The 13186-nt window shown below is 44.1% G+C and overlaps 1 protein-coding gene across 1 annotated transcript in view; it reads left to right on the top strand.

Moving 5' to 3' along the window:
- The window catches only part of MYO1E (myosin IE), a 203152-nt gene that overhangs the window by 139304 nt on the left and 50662 nt on the right, over window positions 1-13186 (top strand). The window contains exons 11-17 of the mRNA XM_037054008.1: window positions 348-428; window positions 738-824; window positions 3312-3398; window positions 4405-4572; window positions 5533-5618; window positions 7612-7693; window positions 12898-13004. Coding sequence (XP_036909903.1) covers window positions 348-428; window positions 738-824; window positions 3312-3398; window positions 4405-4572; window positions 5533-5618; window positions 7612-7693; window positions 12898-13004 — 698 coding nt within the window. The remainder of the gene's footprint in view (window positions 1-347; window positions 429-737; window positions 825-3311; window positions 3399-4404; window positions 4573-5532; window positions 5619-7611; window positions 7694-12897; window positions 13005-13186) is intronic.

Genomic DNA, 13186 nt, shown 5'->3' with positions numbered 1-13186 from the left:
GGGTTCTTGATGTAAAATAGGTTTTACTTTGATGATCCAAAGTGACAGTTTCTTTCCATTCTCAAGACTTCCTGAAGAAAACGAATTCTGCCGAATTTAATGGTTTTCGTCATTAAGCAAACCTTGTTTTATCCTGCCATAATGGTTTTTTGCAGTCCTGGTGGTTTCCCCAAGTACTTGGCTTTGCTCTGAGACTTTAGGCTGTAGGTCACCTATGTCCTTACTGTTCTGTTTCCAGCAGCCACTAGTATTAGCTGTGCACAGAATTGCTTTCCATTCCCCCATACATGTCTGTTTTTCACATGAAAGAAAAGGAGTTAATTGCCATGCCGTTTGCTTTCTCCTAGTCCATCAATAAAGCGATGGAGAAGGACCATGAAGAATACAACATTGGTGTTCTGGATATCTATGGCTTTGAAATATTCCAGGTAGGACCAGTTCAGATAATTGGGGACTGGGGCTGGCCATCCATTTCCTCTGGCTTGAGGAAATAAATTAGTTTTAGGCAATGAAAAAAAACTCCTCAGTATGGTCCAATTTTTGCCTTTGTGTGTTCTTTGTGTACCTTCACCAAATTAGTTTCTCCTAAATATAAACTATGCGCTTTCTCCCGATGCCTCCAACATTTCTGTTAAGGCTTTTCACATGGAAACATCTCACTAAATCACTCAAGAAATGACTTGAAAATAATTTTTCAGAAACAATTCGTGGAAGTAACTTTTTCTTTTTTTCCTCAGAAAAATGGCTTTGAACAGTTTTGTATCAACTTTGTTAATGAAAAATTACAGCAGATTTTTATCGAACTGACCCTAAAGGCAGAACAGGTAAGGATTTCCCCTTCCTTCTTTCTGTTCTAGTTCTATCTTATTTTACTTTAGAGGGTACAGAGTTCTCTTTCAGTAACATTCTGATTCGAGTCTTGTCTTAGGAAATGTACTTAATAGAGTCAGGCAGAAAAACCACGCTGACATTTTAGTTAGTGAAATATAAACACCATCTGCTACATTTTCTTTCTGCTTTAAGAGAAGGATGCTATTAAGTTGGACTTAGGACTGGCTGCCTTTATTGCTCTCTGACTCACTGGCCGAGTAGAAAACGGAAACCTAGTTCCAAGCCCAAGTGTCTATGGCATATATTGTATTTCAACGGAAAAACATGGTTTTCTCAGATTTGCTTTACTCTCAGTTCTTCCCACAAATAGCAGTCTTTATCAAAGCTGATATTTTAATTCTGACTTGAGGTGACATGTCTTGCTTATAGTTTCCTCTGCAAGTCCAGTGCAGGTTCCCTTTTATTCTGGATACAGCATTGTTTTTCGATTTCAGGGCTGCTGTAACAAAGTCCCACAAACTGGGTGGCTTAAAACTCTGGAAAATTCTCTCAGAGTCCAGAGTCGGAGTGTCACCAGAGCCACACTCCTTTTGGAGGTTCTGAGGGGAGAGCTCTTCCTTGGTTGACCCAGGTTGCCCTGGCTCCTGACCTTCCTTGTTTTGTGGCAACGTAACTTCGGCCTCTGCCTGTCTTCACATGGCCTTTTTCAGTGTGTGTCCAAATGGTTGGATTATAGGATGACCCTACATCCAAGACAATTTCACTTGTGAGATCCGTAGCTAACTGTATCTATTATATAAAGATTCTGTTTCCAAACCTCACATTTTGAGATTTTATATGGACATGAAATCTTGGGGGACACATTCAGTCCACTCCACATATGAAAGGCTGTGTCAGGAACATTGTGTCAGGGAGGTGTTTGTCCCTCTGCATAGAAACCCCAGGGATCAGTGGCTTTCACATAAGCCTCTGCCCAGAAAGTCTAGCCCTCCCACCACCTTGTAAGTAGCTAGAGCCAAACAGCCAACGGAAAGCGTGGGATGGACTGAGACAGAAATACGCAGGGGGAGGCTACATCATATAGGAACTTTGTGGGGCGTGGCAGAAACTTCAGATTTTATAGCAACTAGGATAGGAAACCATTGCGGCATGCTGAGCAGAGAGTGACACCGTCTGATTTGTGTTCTGTGTTTTTGAAAAGGTCACCACTCTGGCTCTATGGACTTACAGAGTGGGGTGAGACCTGGAAGGCAAATAGGAATGGAAGTTTTAAACCAGTTGGAAGACCACCGCAGAAGGCTGGGCAAGAACAGGTGGAGCGTAGCCCATGATGCATCGGTGGGGGTGGTGACAGCATGAGAGATGGTCAGATTCAGTTTGTGTCTTAGAGACTGAGCCAGCCTGATTGCTCAGGGTAATTAGCAGTCGGCCGAGAGCGAAAGAGGAATCAAGCATGATTTCTACCTTGTAGCTTGATAACAGAGCCAATGCTGGGACTATTTACTGAAGGTACAGTTAAGAGAACAGTTGGGCCCTGGCTCGTGTGGCTCGTTGGATTGGGCACCAGCCTGTGAACCAAAGGGTCGCTGGTTCGATTCCCAGTCAGGACACATGCCTGGGTTGTGGGCCAGGTCCCCAATAGAAGGCACATGAGAAACAACCTCACATCAGTGTTTCTCTCCCTCTCTTTCTCCTTCCCTTCCCCTCTGTCTAAAAATAAATAAATAAAATCTTTAAAGAGAGAGAGAGAAAGCAGTTGGTTGGAGATGGTGGGGAATGTAGATTTAGAACTCCGCTGAACAAGTTGTGTTTGAGACGCTTGTTGTACATCCAAGTGCAGATTCCAAAGTCAGATATATATGAGCCTGGAACTCAGTGGGGAGGTCTAGACTAGAGAAGTTAATTCAGGGTCATTAGTTTAAAGGTGCTAGTGGCATTGATTGAACTCACCTAGAGAAGAACGGTTGAGAAAAGGAGAAGGCTGGGAGATTGGGCCTGGGATTCTGCACCCTATAAACACCTGGACAGAGGCTAACAGCGTGCCTGGGGAGGAGGGAGGAAAAGCAGGAGAGTGTGGTGCTGTTCGTCAGGTTAGATGAGTACGTGACCTGAGCGAGGAGCCTTCCCTTAAGTTCCCAGATGCTAATCTGTGCTTCTGTCCTATGTTAAATCTGGAGATTATTGTGAAACAGACCTATTGGTTAAACCATATTAAATTACCATTTTTGAATGTGAGAAATGATGGTGTGGTACCAATTTCATATGGTTTGAACTGAATAAAAATCACATTACCAAACAACAAAATGTTCCTTTTCTATCCCTCTTAGAAAACAAACAAAAAAATTAAAGTTCCATGTCTTTGTCCAAGGGCATTCAAGCTTTCCTTTCTTGGTGGTCTATGTGCCTTTGATACCCACACACGCGGGGTTCCGCTCGTCCTCACTGGGTGGTAACGGGAGCTCCCGCTGTCTGTCCTGCAGGAAGAGTATGTTCAGGAGGGAATAAGGTGGACGCCCATTGACTACTTCAACAACAAAATCGTGTGCGACCTCATAGAGAACAAAGTTGTGAGTATCGGTCTGGTGTCTCTTCGCTGCTCACAGGTTCGCGTTAAGTGAGTTTTTCATCTCTGCGTCATTATTTTAGAATGGACAAAGTGATAACTTTGCACAGAATTTCAGCAATCCCATTAATTTTATGTATATGTGTATGAGAGCAGTAGGTTTTATTTTCATAAATATGAAAATGCATATATGAGTAAAAGCCAGTTTACAAAAAGAAGTTGTTACTGAATTCTAAGAGAAGACAACTATCATTTGTGAGGATGGCTTGGCGTATAAAGAGACATAAAATTGATCCTGCCTTCTAGACCGTTCATACCACTTCTAGGACTTTGAGCCCTAGAAATTATTCAAAGGAAAACGTAAAGGATATAGACAGAGATGCCTATAGTAACATTTTGGATTTTTCTTCTTCCTTTAAATAACACTCAAAACTGGAAACAGTGAAAACCTCTCTAGACAATTAATTCAGTTAAGTAAACTAGGGTATCAGAGCAGAGGAATATAGCCATTAAAAGAGTAAGTGTGAAGCCTATATAAAACACGAGGATTGTTCGTAAAATCGTGCTGTGTGGGGAAGAGTAATGTGTGATGGAATGTGTGCGCGTGGAACTGGAAACCATGCCTACGTCGTGTCTGATAGGCTGAAAGCAAACATTCAGGAATGGATTAGAGTCCAAGGAAATGGTTTAGTTTTTATTTGGGGTTTTTAAACTTAACTTAGTACAAATAAGATTGAGCAGATAATGATTCGTGTCTGACTTTGAATAGAACTTCCAGGAGTTAAACCATTTTTTGGACGATGGACTTTATCTCCATCATTAGATGTAAGTGGTGACTCCCATTTGGGATATTTAATGTCATTCTGGCTTAAAGGGAAAGAAAGAGTGACTTTCAAGATAGTGTCTTGAATCTAGGGAGCTGTTTCCTTGCTTAAGAAAAGACCCGATAAGCATTGTATGTGTTTGAGAACAGTCGCTGACTTGGGGCTTTGCCTTCTTGGTCCCATCAGAACCCTCCTGGGATCATGAGCATCCTGGATGACGTGTGCGCCACGATGCATGCAGTGGGTGAGGGGGCGGACCAGACGCTGCTGCAGAAGCTCCAGATGCAGATCGGGAACCATGAGCACTTCAACAGCTGGAACCAAGGCTTCATTATTCACCATTATGCTGGGAAGGTATGGCCAGGGAGCCGGGTCAACAGGAAAGGGAACGTTATCTTTTTCATGGTCGACCTGTTTTAAGCCTTTGGGTCTAAAACAATGTCCGTATAGTTTCATCTGCCTCACTGTGTTTCATTCACTCAACATTGACTTCATTCAACAACACGGGGCCTGTGAAGTATTTAGGGAGGCAGTACCAAAGGCGGTACACACTGCTGTGTACTTTTAATCACGAATCGCCCTGGCACGTATGTTAACTGCTGAAAGAGTGGCTTTTTGTTTTGCCTCTTGCTGCACTCACAAGCCTTCAAACCTTACCTGCCTGTGGCCACCTGGAATATAAATAGGGACCAAGGTTCACATTTGGTGTTTGTTCTATGGTGTTTGTTCACGATTATTGGGTGCCTATTGGGTAACGGCTTTGTGTGGGTGCTGGTGATACAAAGTAACTCTAGGTCATGATGTTTAGGGACTTCCCAGTCCTGTGGAAATCCAGTGGTCTCGCCTTTCGACCTTGTTAACCTGAGTCCCTGAGCATGAGTTTTAAGCCGAGTTCATCCAACTCTGGCACCATTTGTCAGAAATTGCAAAGCCTCCGATGACATGGCCCATTGCAATGGATTAATGAATATAAGGAGGGTCTTTAAAATTTTATTCTATCTTAGATGAAATGTAGGGAAAGAATTAAGTTTGTTACTTAGACATGCCCGTGAGTCCATGGAAGAAGGGGTATGTGAGACACAGACCCTCTGGGCCATGTGGGCAGCCAAACACCATCCATCGGAGCCCACGGACCATCACCCACTGAGCTGGCTAACAAGTTAAGTAAATAGTGCACAGCTTTAATGTGGCAATTCATGATGAAATCTGGAAATATATACATTTTGGTAAGAATAGCCATGTCTGCTTGGGATTTTTTTCTTCAATAAAATACTTAAAGGATAAAATTGGATTTTTTTTTCCATTCTTGGCCAGGTGTCCTATGACATGGATGGCTTTTGTGAAAGGAACCGTGATGTGCTTTTCATGGACCTGATAGAGCTCATGCAGAGCAGTGAGCTGTAAGTGTGTTTCGCCTTATCTGACATGGGATAGAGGTTTGATCAAGATTCAGTATCCAAACAAACCTGTGGGTTGGTCAGCATTTTGCTTCTTTGAGGTGTTGGGTCTGGGTTATCATTGGACAACTTGGTTTCTCAACACAGCCTTTCTTTTTCCAACCCCAACCTTGCCCTTGTATCCCTAACACTTCCCGCCCTGAAATTCCAAGTGCAGTCTACACACGATTCAGAGCCACCAGCTTCATTGTTCTCAACACTATTATCAGGGACGGGGATGGCCATATCTGACTGTCTAAGAGTGATAGGGTCCGGTTCTATGATACTTTGCCCTAGGAATATCATCCCAAGAATTTTTTGTGGTCACTCAATTTTCTTAGATGGCAATGGCTTTAAAATATCCAAGTTGACTGAGTCCCTGAAGCAACTGCGAAGTGGCTCTGGGCCTCTGGGAGGGGGGAGTCGAGACGGGTTGCCTCAGACCCATTTCACTCCCAAGACCCTGTCAAGGCTATAGCGGTAGGAGCAACAGAGGCTCCCCCTGCAAACGGCTGGAGCTCTCAGGGCTGGCCCTGCTATGTCCCCTCCTCCCCTCTTCCCTGCAAAGTTTCCCAAGATCCCGGGAAACAGGCATGGCGCATAATGTACATGATCAGAGCTGTATGTGCCAGGCGAGTACCAGATTGCACAGTGTTCCAGACTTAGTTTTAGAGCTTTCTGCAAGTAATAGCTGCCCTTTTAGTCTCTCTCACTTGAACTGTCAAATTACCAAGGTTAACTTCCTTAGTCGGCAGCAGCAAGTCTGACAATTTTCTAAGAAAGGCCTAACTGCAACCGAAGCAAAACCAAGTATCTTTTTCAGGCCCTGGTTGGAGGTGTTCCTCTCCATTTAACTCTCTACCCCTCCGCCCAACCTCCCACTCTCCCTGCCCTCATCTCTACATGCCTGCACTTCCTTGCACTCACACCTCCCAACTTTGGAGATTCTGAATTTCTTTTCATTTGAAAATATGTAAAATCTTTTCGTTTCTCTCTTAACAGGTTGGATAAGCCACAAACCATGGCTTGTGGGTTTTATGACAGTCAGATGCAGACATGATTTTAGAGATTTTTTTAATTATTAAAATTACTGCCAAGTTTGAGAGCTATTGATGCTTTCACATAAACTCCTATCCTATAGACATGGTCTACTGTTTATGAAACAAATGTGCTGCAAAATCTATAATTATGTCTGGTCAAGTTAAAAGTAGACTGCTGGGGAGAATTTCTAGAAAAATTCAAGGTGCCCTAAGAGCCATTTAGGAGGAATTGAATTTGAGTTTCAGATTGCTCATTGACCGAAATCCCTTTATTCAGTGAGTCAGCAAATATTTACTGAGCACCTGCTGTGTCCCAGTCTGTCTGCCAGACGGAAGGACACTCAGGTGTCTGGGACGTTGCCTCTGCCCTGCACTGTGCTACTGGCATCTAGTGGGCAAAGTCCATTATCACCGTGAAATACCCTCTGATGTATTGGACGGCACCCTCCCCTGTGCCTCCGACAAAGAATTATCCAGCCCTAAATCCCAAATATCAGTAGCGCCAAGGTTGGGAAACCCTGCTTTAGAACAAAGTAGAATCTGCATCGGATCCAGACAAGGAGTTCAAGTCCCTGGGCTCTGGTCTGTCTTGTCTAACTCGGCAAACCCGTGCTGTGCTGTGTTCCCTCCATTCCCGTGGAGGAGAGCAGATTCAAAAGGCAAAGTTTTCAAATTTATGTTTCAGGTTTCAATCCAAAATACTTATATCTGAGAATTCGTCCTCTGTGTTTGGGGGACAGGTGACACGTTTTGTTTTTGTCTGTGGTTGCTTATTTCCCCAGGTCACATCTTGATGGCTTATGCTTTGCATCGGATGGCCTTTCTGTCCCCAAGGTCACATGTTCCTTTCCATTCTCTGCGGAAGCTGGCTTTCAGCCCCCTCTGATTGCTAATCTGTTTTCTTTCTCCTTTTCCAGACCTTTTATAAAGTCTTTATTTCCGGAAAATTTACAAGCTGACAAGAAAGGGCGCCCAACTACTGCCGGAAGCAAAATTAAGGTTTGTGCTATTTGGGGAAGCTTACCGACTCCTATAAGAGGCAGGGTTTTCTAGGAGTCGGGAACCGCACCCCCGAGCCAGGATGACGTCAGTGCGATTGACAGGTTCGTCACAGATGCCCGGAAGTAATGTGGCTGCTTGACGAAAGGTTACAGGATGCAAGCTGAACTTGACTCGGCTGCACTGGAACCCCAAATGGATATTAAGTACCTCAGAGCTTAACCATCAGCAGATGACAAGCAGCTACTTTCTAAGAGGAAATGGCTTCAAACTGAACCTGGAAGAATTCACATTAAACTGTCAGAGAACTTAGATGATTCAGAGCCACATTTTGGGTTTTGATGATCACTTTCTAAACCAGACCTTCAAACTTGCCAGTTACGGAACTTGACGTACTTGGAGTTCTGGGTGTTACCGGGGCAATTTGTGTGCCCTCCCACCTCCCTGGATCTAGAAAGCCCCTGCTTTCTGGGAGTTACAGGCACATCTGGCCCTGAGGTGTCTCCAAGTCAGAAGGAGTTCTCATAATGCTCCTTGGGGTCCCCCATGGAGAGTACTCTCTGTCATCTGAGCCAACATGTTACAAATTTAGAGGTTATGTCAGACACACTTAATCATGTGATTCTCCCAGAAGTAGTCACTGAACTATTTTTTGAAGATCATACCAGTTAAAGGCCACCCCAGTTTCATAACTGACAGGATCGCCCAGTGATTAACAGTAGGGCTCTGGAGCCCCTTCACCCCTGTTCACTTCCCAGCGTTGGTGTTTCCTAGCTGTGTGATTGCCAACAAGTTGCCCAACCTCTCAATGCTTCTTTTGCTTTATCTTTTTTTTTATTGTAACTCTTGTTCAAGTACAGTTTTCTGTCTTTTACTCTCTTTTGCTTTATCTTGAGGGTGGAGACCTTACTACCAGTCTCAAGGTGGGTACTGAGTTGATTAAATACAATAATCCATGTAGGGCATTCAGCACACTGCCTGAAACAGTACACACAATGTATGTTATCTCCCATTACGTTCTGCTCTGTCAGTCCCCCTCCCCATAGGCCATGCTTATTTGTCTCTGCTTCATTCTGTGGGCACTTACATGTATATTCTGGGTCTCTGCCTAGACTGGCTCTGCTCCTTGTTGTTTTTATGTGTCCACATCCTACATGTCCTTCTCACAGTGTCCTCCTGCATTAACCCCGGCCGCGTGGACACCATGGTCATTGTCTTGTTCTGTTTGTTCGCACTTTCTTCTCTGAGTGTTGCATGTAGGGAAGCCTGCCTCCTACTCTGGAGGACCAGAACACTGGCTGGAATAAAGGCAGCCATCACTGAAACCTGATAGCAATGAGGAGATGCCAGCCAGTCAAGAGGAGCCTTCGGATCTTGTGGAGGAAGTCAAGCTGGGTTCTATGCTGAAGGGCAGAATCCTCTGGGATTAGGGACAGTCATGTTCAAAGAACTAGAGAAATGTAAATCTCTGGATTGAGTTCCTTGGAGCAGAGCGTTAAGGGCAGAGAGCAGATGTAATTCTCTTGAGGCCCCAGACATTAATGTCTGTTTTAAGCTTCTGACTCATGCCTTCACTTCAAGGGTAAGGATTAGCTCTGGGCTGGAAAATCTAGTCACAAGACTGTCACATTCAGATCCAAGGGGCCCAGATCATGAAGGTTGCGGTGACTCACTTTCAAGTGGTCTGGATTCTCAGTGGAGCTTATTTGGTATAAAAAGGAGGGTGGGGTTACTGGCCTTTTTATCTTCTTGGAAGACTTGACTCCTTTCTTGCCTTCATTTTCTTGTCTAGTTGGATGCTCAAAATTGCCACCTTCTGGATAAACTCAAAATGTGCAGAATTTCAAGGCCTGCAAGGATTGCTGTCATCTGGGGCAGTCCACCTGAAGTCAGCCAGCTTATCAGGGGGGAGAGCTCATGGTGCATCTCCTTCCCGCAGGGGTGCCCTCCTTGGTGGACTGTGTGACCTGTCTGATGCCCTGCCTCCACGTAGGAGTGACAGTCTCCCTGTTGTATCTGTCCCCTCGAGACACCTTTCAGATGCCTAGCCATGGCTCCATCTCTTATACCTTTCATATCCCCAGTCATTTGCAGATGTTAAGTACCATCTTAATGATATCTCTGGGGTGTAAGCACTTAAAGGAATCCTGAGTTTTTTGGAAGAAAAATTAAATTTAAGATAGTTTTAGAGTATTTTATTATATCCTAGTTCTTTAAAATTTAAAGTTAATCTATGGGATTTAATTAATAGAATATGCATTTGGTGAGAACTCCCGTTTTCTTGTTTGTAAATAAGAGTCTTATAAGTTTTAATAACACTTGATGTTGAGGCGTCACTAAATTCTACACCATGACTGGACGTGACCAGTTTTGAACTTAGAGCCGAAGACTGTTGTGCTAGGGCAGTGAAATCGAGCTCTGAGCTGGCAAAGTGGGCTGGACTCAGCCTCTAAAGGAGCGCGCCTGACATACCATGCGGTGATTGCCCTGGTTAACTTTTACCGCCTATCCAGCCTTTAGATTAAGGTGTTAGAGGTCTTCTAGTTCAGCCTACTTAGTTTACAGGTGGGGAAATGGAACCCCAGAGAAATTGAGTGATCTGTCGTGTAACTTACAAATAGCCAAGCCAGGCCCCCAAGTCAGGCTTGCTAATAGTGTGTTGAGGGTAGAAGAAGGAGCTTTTTCCTTAAGCCCTTTCTCGCTGTCCTGTCTGCAGATTGGACTTGAGCCTCTGTTGGGCACGTGTCTTTGGTAGTTCACAGATTCAGGGAGTTCACTCTTCTTGCCTGGAGTCAGCGTGAATCTAGTTACTGTTTCCTAACCACTTCGGGTGGGGGGTGGGGGCATCTAAAGTTGACTCATAGTTAAATTCAGGATAATTTTAGTGGTTAAGATAAGATGTGTTCCTGTTCACTAAAACCAAAGGGCTCTGTCTAATCCTGGCTCAATTCCTTTCACATCACACTAAATTATCCCATACCTTCCTTAAGAAGGCAGAATAGCATTGTGGTTAAGAGTCAGACTTGAGGCCCCGGCTGGTGTAGCTCAGTGGACTGAGCGCAGGCCTGTGAACCAAAGCATCGGCGGTTTGACTCCCAGTCAGGGCATGCCTGGTTGCAGGCCAGGTCCCCAGTATGGGGTGTGCTAGAGGCAACCACACATGGATGTTTCACTCCCTCTCTTTCTCCCTCCCGTCCCCATCTCTCTAAAATAAATAAATAAAATCTTTTAAAAAAAGGAACACCTAATTCAAAACAGTTAAATGAACAGGAAAATAAACATACGTATTTTAAAAAGCAAGAGAATCAGACTTGATAGCTTACAGACTTGGGTGCAAGCCTCGGTTCTGCTGCTCACTAACTGTCATCTGAGCAATACTTTACTTCTTGAAGGCCCTATTTTCTCATCTAAAAACTAGGAGTAATGATGAGTAGCTGCCCTTAGAATTGGGAGGCGTCAGTGAGAAAATCTGTGTGTACAGCCTGTAGTGCCTATTCAGGGATGCCACCCATTGCTGTTTGGAGCTAGAAAGGACCGTGTCAGTGGCACACAAACTGAACTCACACTTGCCTAGCCCCTGTGTCTTATGTTGAGGCGAAAAGAAAATAATGCTGTTAAATGCTTAGGACTGACTAAAGGGTCTGCCAAACTATTACTGGGAATCAAAAAGTTTTAATTAAATAAAAAATTTTTTTCTCCTCACCCAAGGACATGCTTATTGATTTTAGAGAGAAGGGAAGGGAGGGAGAGAAACATCGATCAGTTGCCTCTCATACAGCCCCAACGGGGCACCAAACCTGAAACGTAGGCATGTGTCCTGACTGGGAAGCAAACCCATGACCTTTTTGGTTTGTGGGACCACACTCCAAATTACTGAGCCATGCCAGCCAGGGCAATAAAAAAATTTTTTTAATAAAAATTAAGAGTTTGGGGGCTAAACAAAAAGCTTTGTTGTAAGCAGTCCCTCTCCAACTTCTTCACCTTATGAATTGCAAAAATTATCAGATTTGTTCTCAAGTACAATCTACATCAACAAAGACAATTAAGAGTCAGTTTACTTCTTCCTCACAGGGCTTTGCTTTGATCATGTAATCTCTGAAGCTTTGCCCTTGACTCCCAGGATTGCAGAGAACACTGTATTCTCACATCTAAACAAGGAACTTGATTTATCTAGCTTCGAATACGCCCAAGTTTTTCTCAAGGGTTTCAGATTTCCTAAACCCATGAACACAGAAAAGCCCTCATTGAGAAAGGGTTGTAGGCAAATCCCTTCTGCTGACTTTGTAATGGTTTCCTGGCTTTGGAGATCCCTTTCTATGTGTTTTTCTTCAGAGGTTTACTCTCTTCACGCTGATTTGCCTGGGAGGGGGGAGTCTGCATGTGCGCCCCACCGTGGCCCACAGGGTGTGCTCAGGTGCGGGTGCTTCTCTGGGCTCCGCTCTCGGCTCCAGACTACACTTATAGTACTTATGACGTGAAATACTTTATCTGCAAGTTCAGCTTTCTGTGGCTTTTTCCGATTAAAGGCAGTGCCATGCTGGGTACCCCAGACACAGGTAGTGCAAGGTGACCCCACATGTGAGCTTTGTGAAGGTGTAAGCCGGCTGAAAGGCTCAGAGGCTGCTGGTTTGTAAAAGGACGTGCCGAGGAAGAAGGTGAACGAAGTGGCACGTTAAAGGTTTCCAAATGGGGAGGTTTTGTGGGTCTCACACCTTTAACTACGAATTTCCAGCATTTTAATACGAGATGCTTCATTGGTTTGTGTTGCCAGAAAAGAGAGTTCATTTATCCCTGCAAACAATTTGTTTCTCTAGCCCTCCAAACAAAAAACTGAAAACAATGTATGAGTAGTTGTAAAATTTTCTTTGTTTGTTAACAACTGCCTGCTCCTTTGTTTCTCATTTTAAAAATTATATGTGAAGATGTACTGAGTTTCAGTATTTTTGTTTTATTAACTGTGCTGAAAAGTCCTAGTTGCTTTCAAAAATCTAATTTCAAACCCATTTGAGAGTTAAAGTCATCGTAAAAAGTCAGTAGAGCTTTAAGCAAGTGTGGTAGACCTGAGTCAAGCCTAATGAACAGATTGTCGTGAAGATTAATTCCTAGCTATATATTTCCACACTAAGTTCCACCGGTCTCCCTGAAAACTGGTCTGCTTCAGAGAAAGTTCCGTGTTTCTAACTGATGTTACTCTTCCTTTCTAGAAACAAGCCAATGACCTTGTGAGCACCCTCATGAAATGCACACCTCACTACATTCGCTGCATAAAACCAAACGAAACCAAGAAGCCCAGAGACTGGGAGGAGAGCAGGTACGGTAAAGGCAGCGAGAGGAGGGGGCAGCGCTCGGGCCGGCACCGCTTGCCCCCTCCTCACGACGGGCTGCCCTTTGCCAAAGGCAGAAGCAGTTTAAACTACCTTTGGATGTGTTTCATGTCCTTCGTCTTTCACTTTTTCAGGGCAAGAACTATATATATTTCTCCCCTTGTTGCCT

Source organism: Sturnira hondurensis, unplaced genomic scaffold, assembly GCF_014824575.4.
Source record: "Sturnira hondurensis isolate 20B ecotype Veracruz unplaced genomic scaffold, ASM1482457v3 Scaffold0008196, whole genome shotgun sequence".
Taxonomy (NCBI): Eukaryota; Metazoa; Chordata; class Mammalia; order Chiroptera; family Phyllostomidae; genus Sturnira; species Sturnira hondurensis.
The sequence above is the reverse complement of the archived record's forward strand: the minus strand, read 5'-3'. Positions and strand labels throughout refer to the sequence as shown.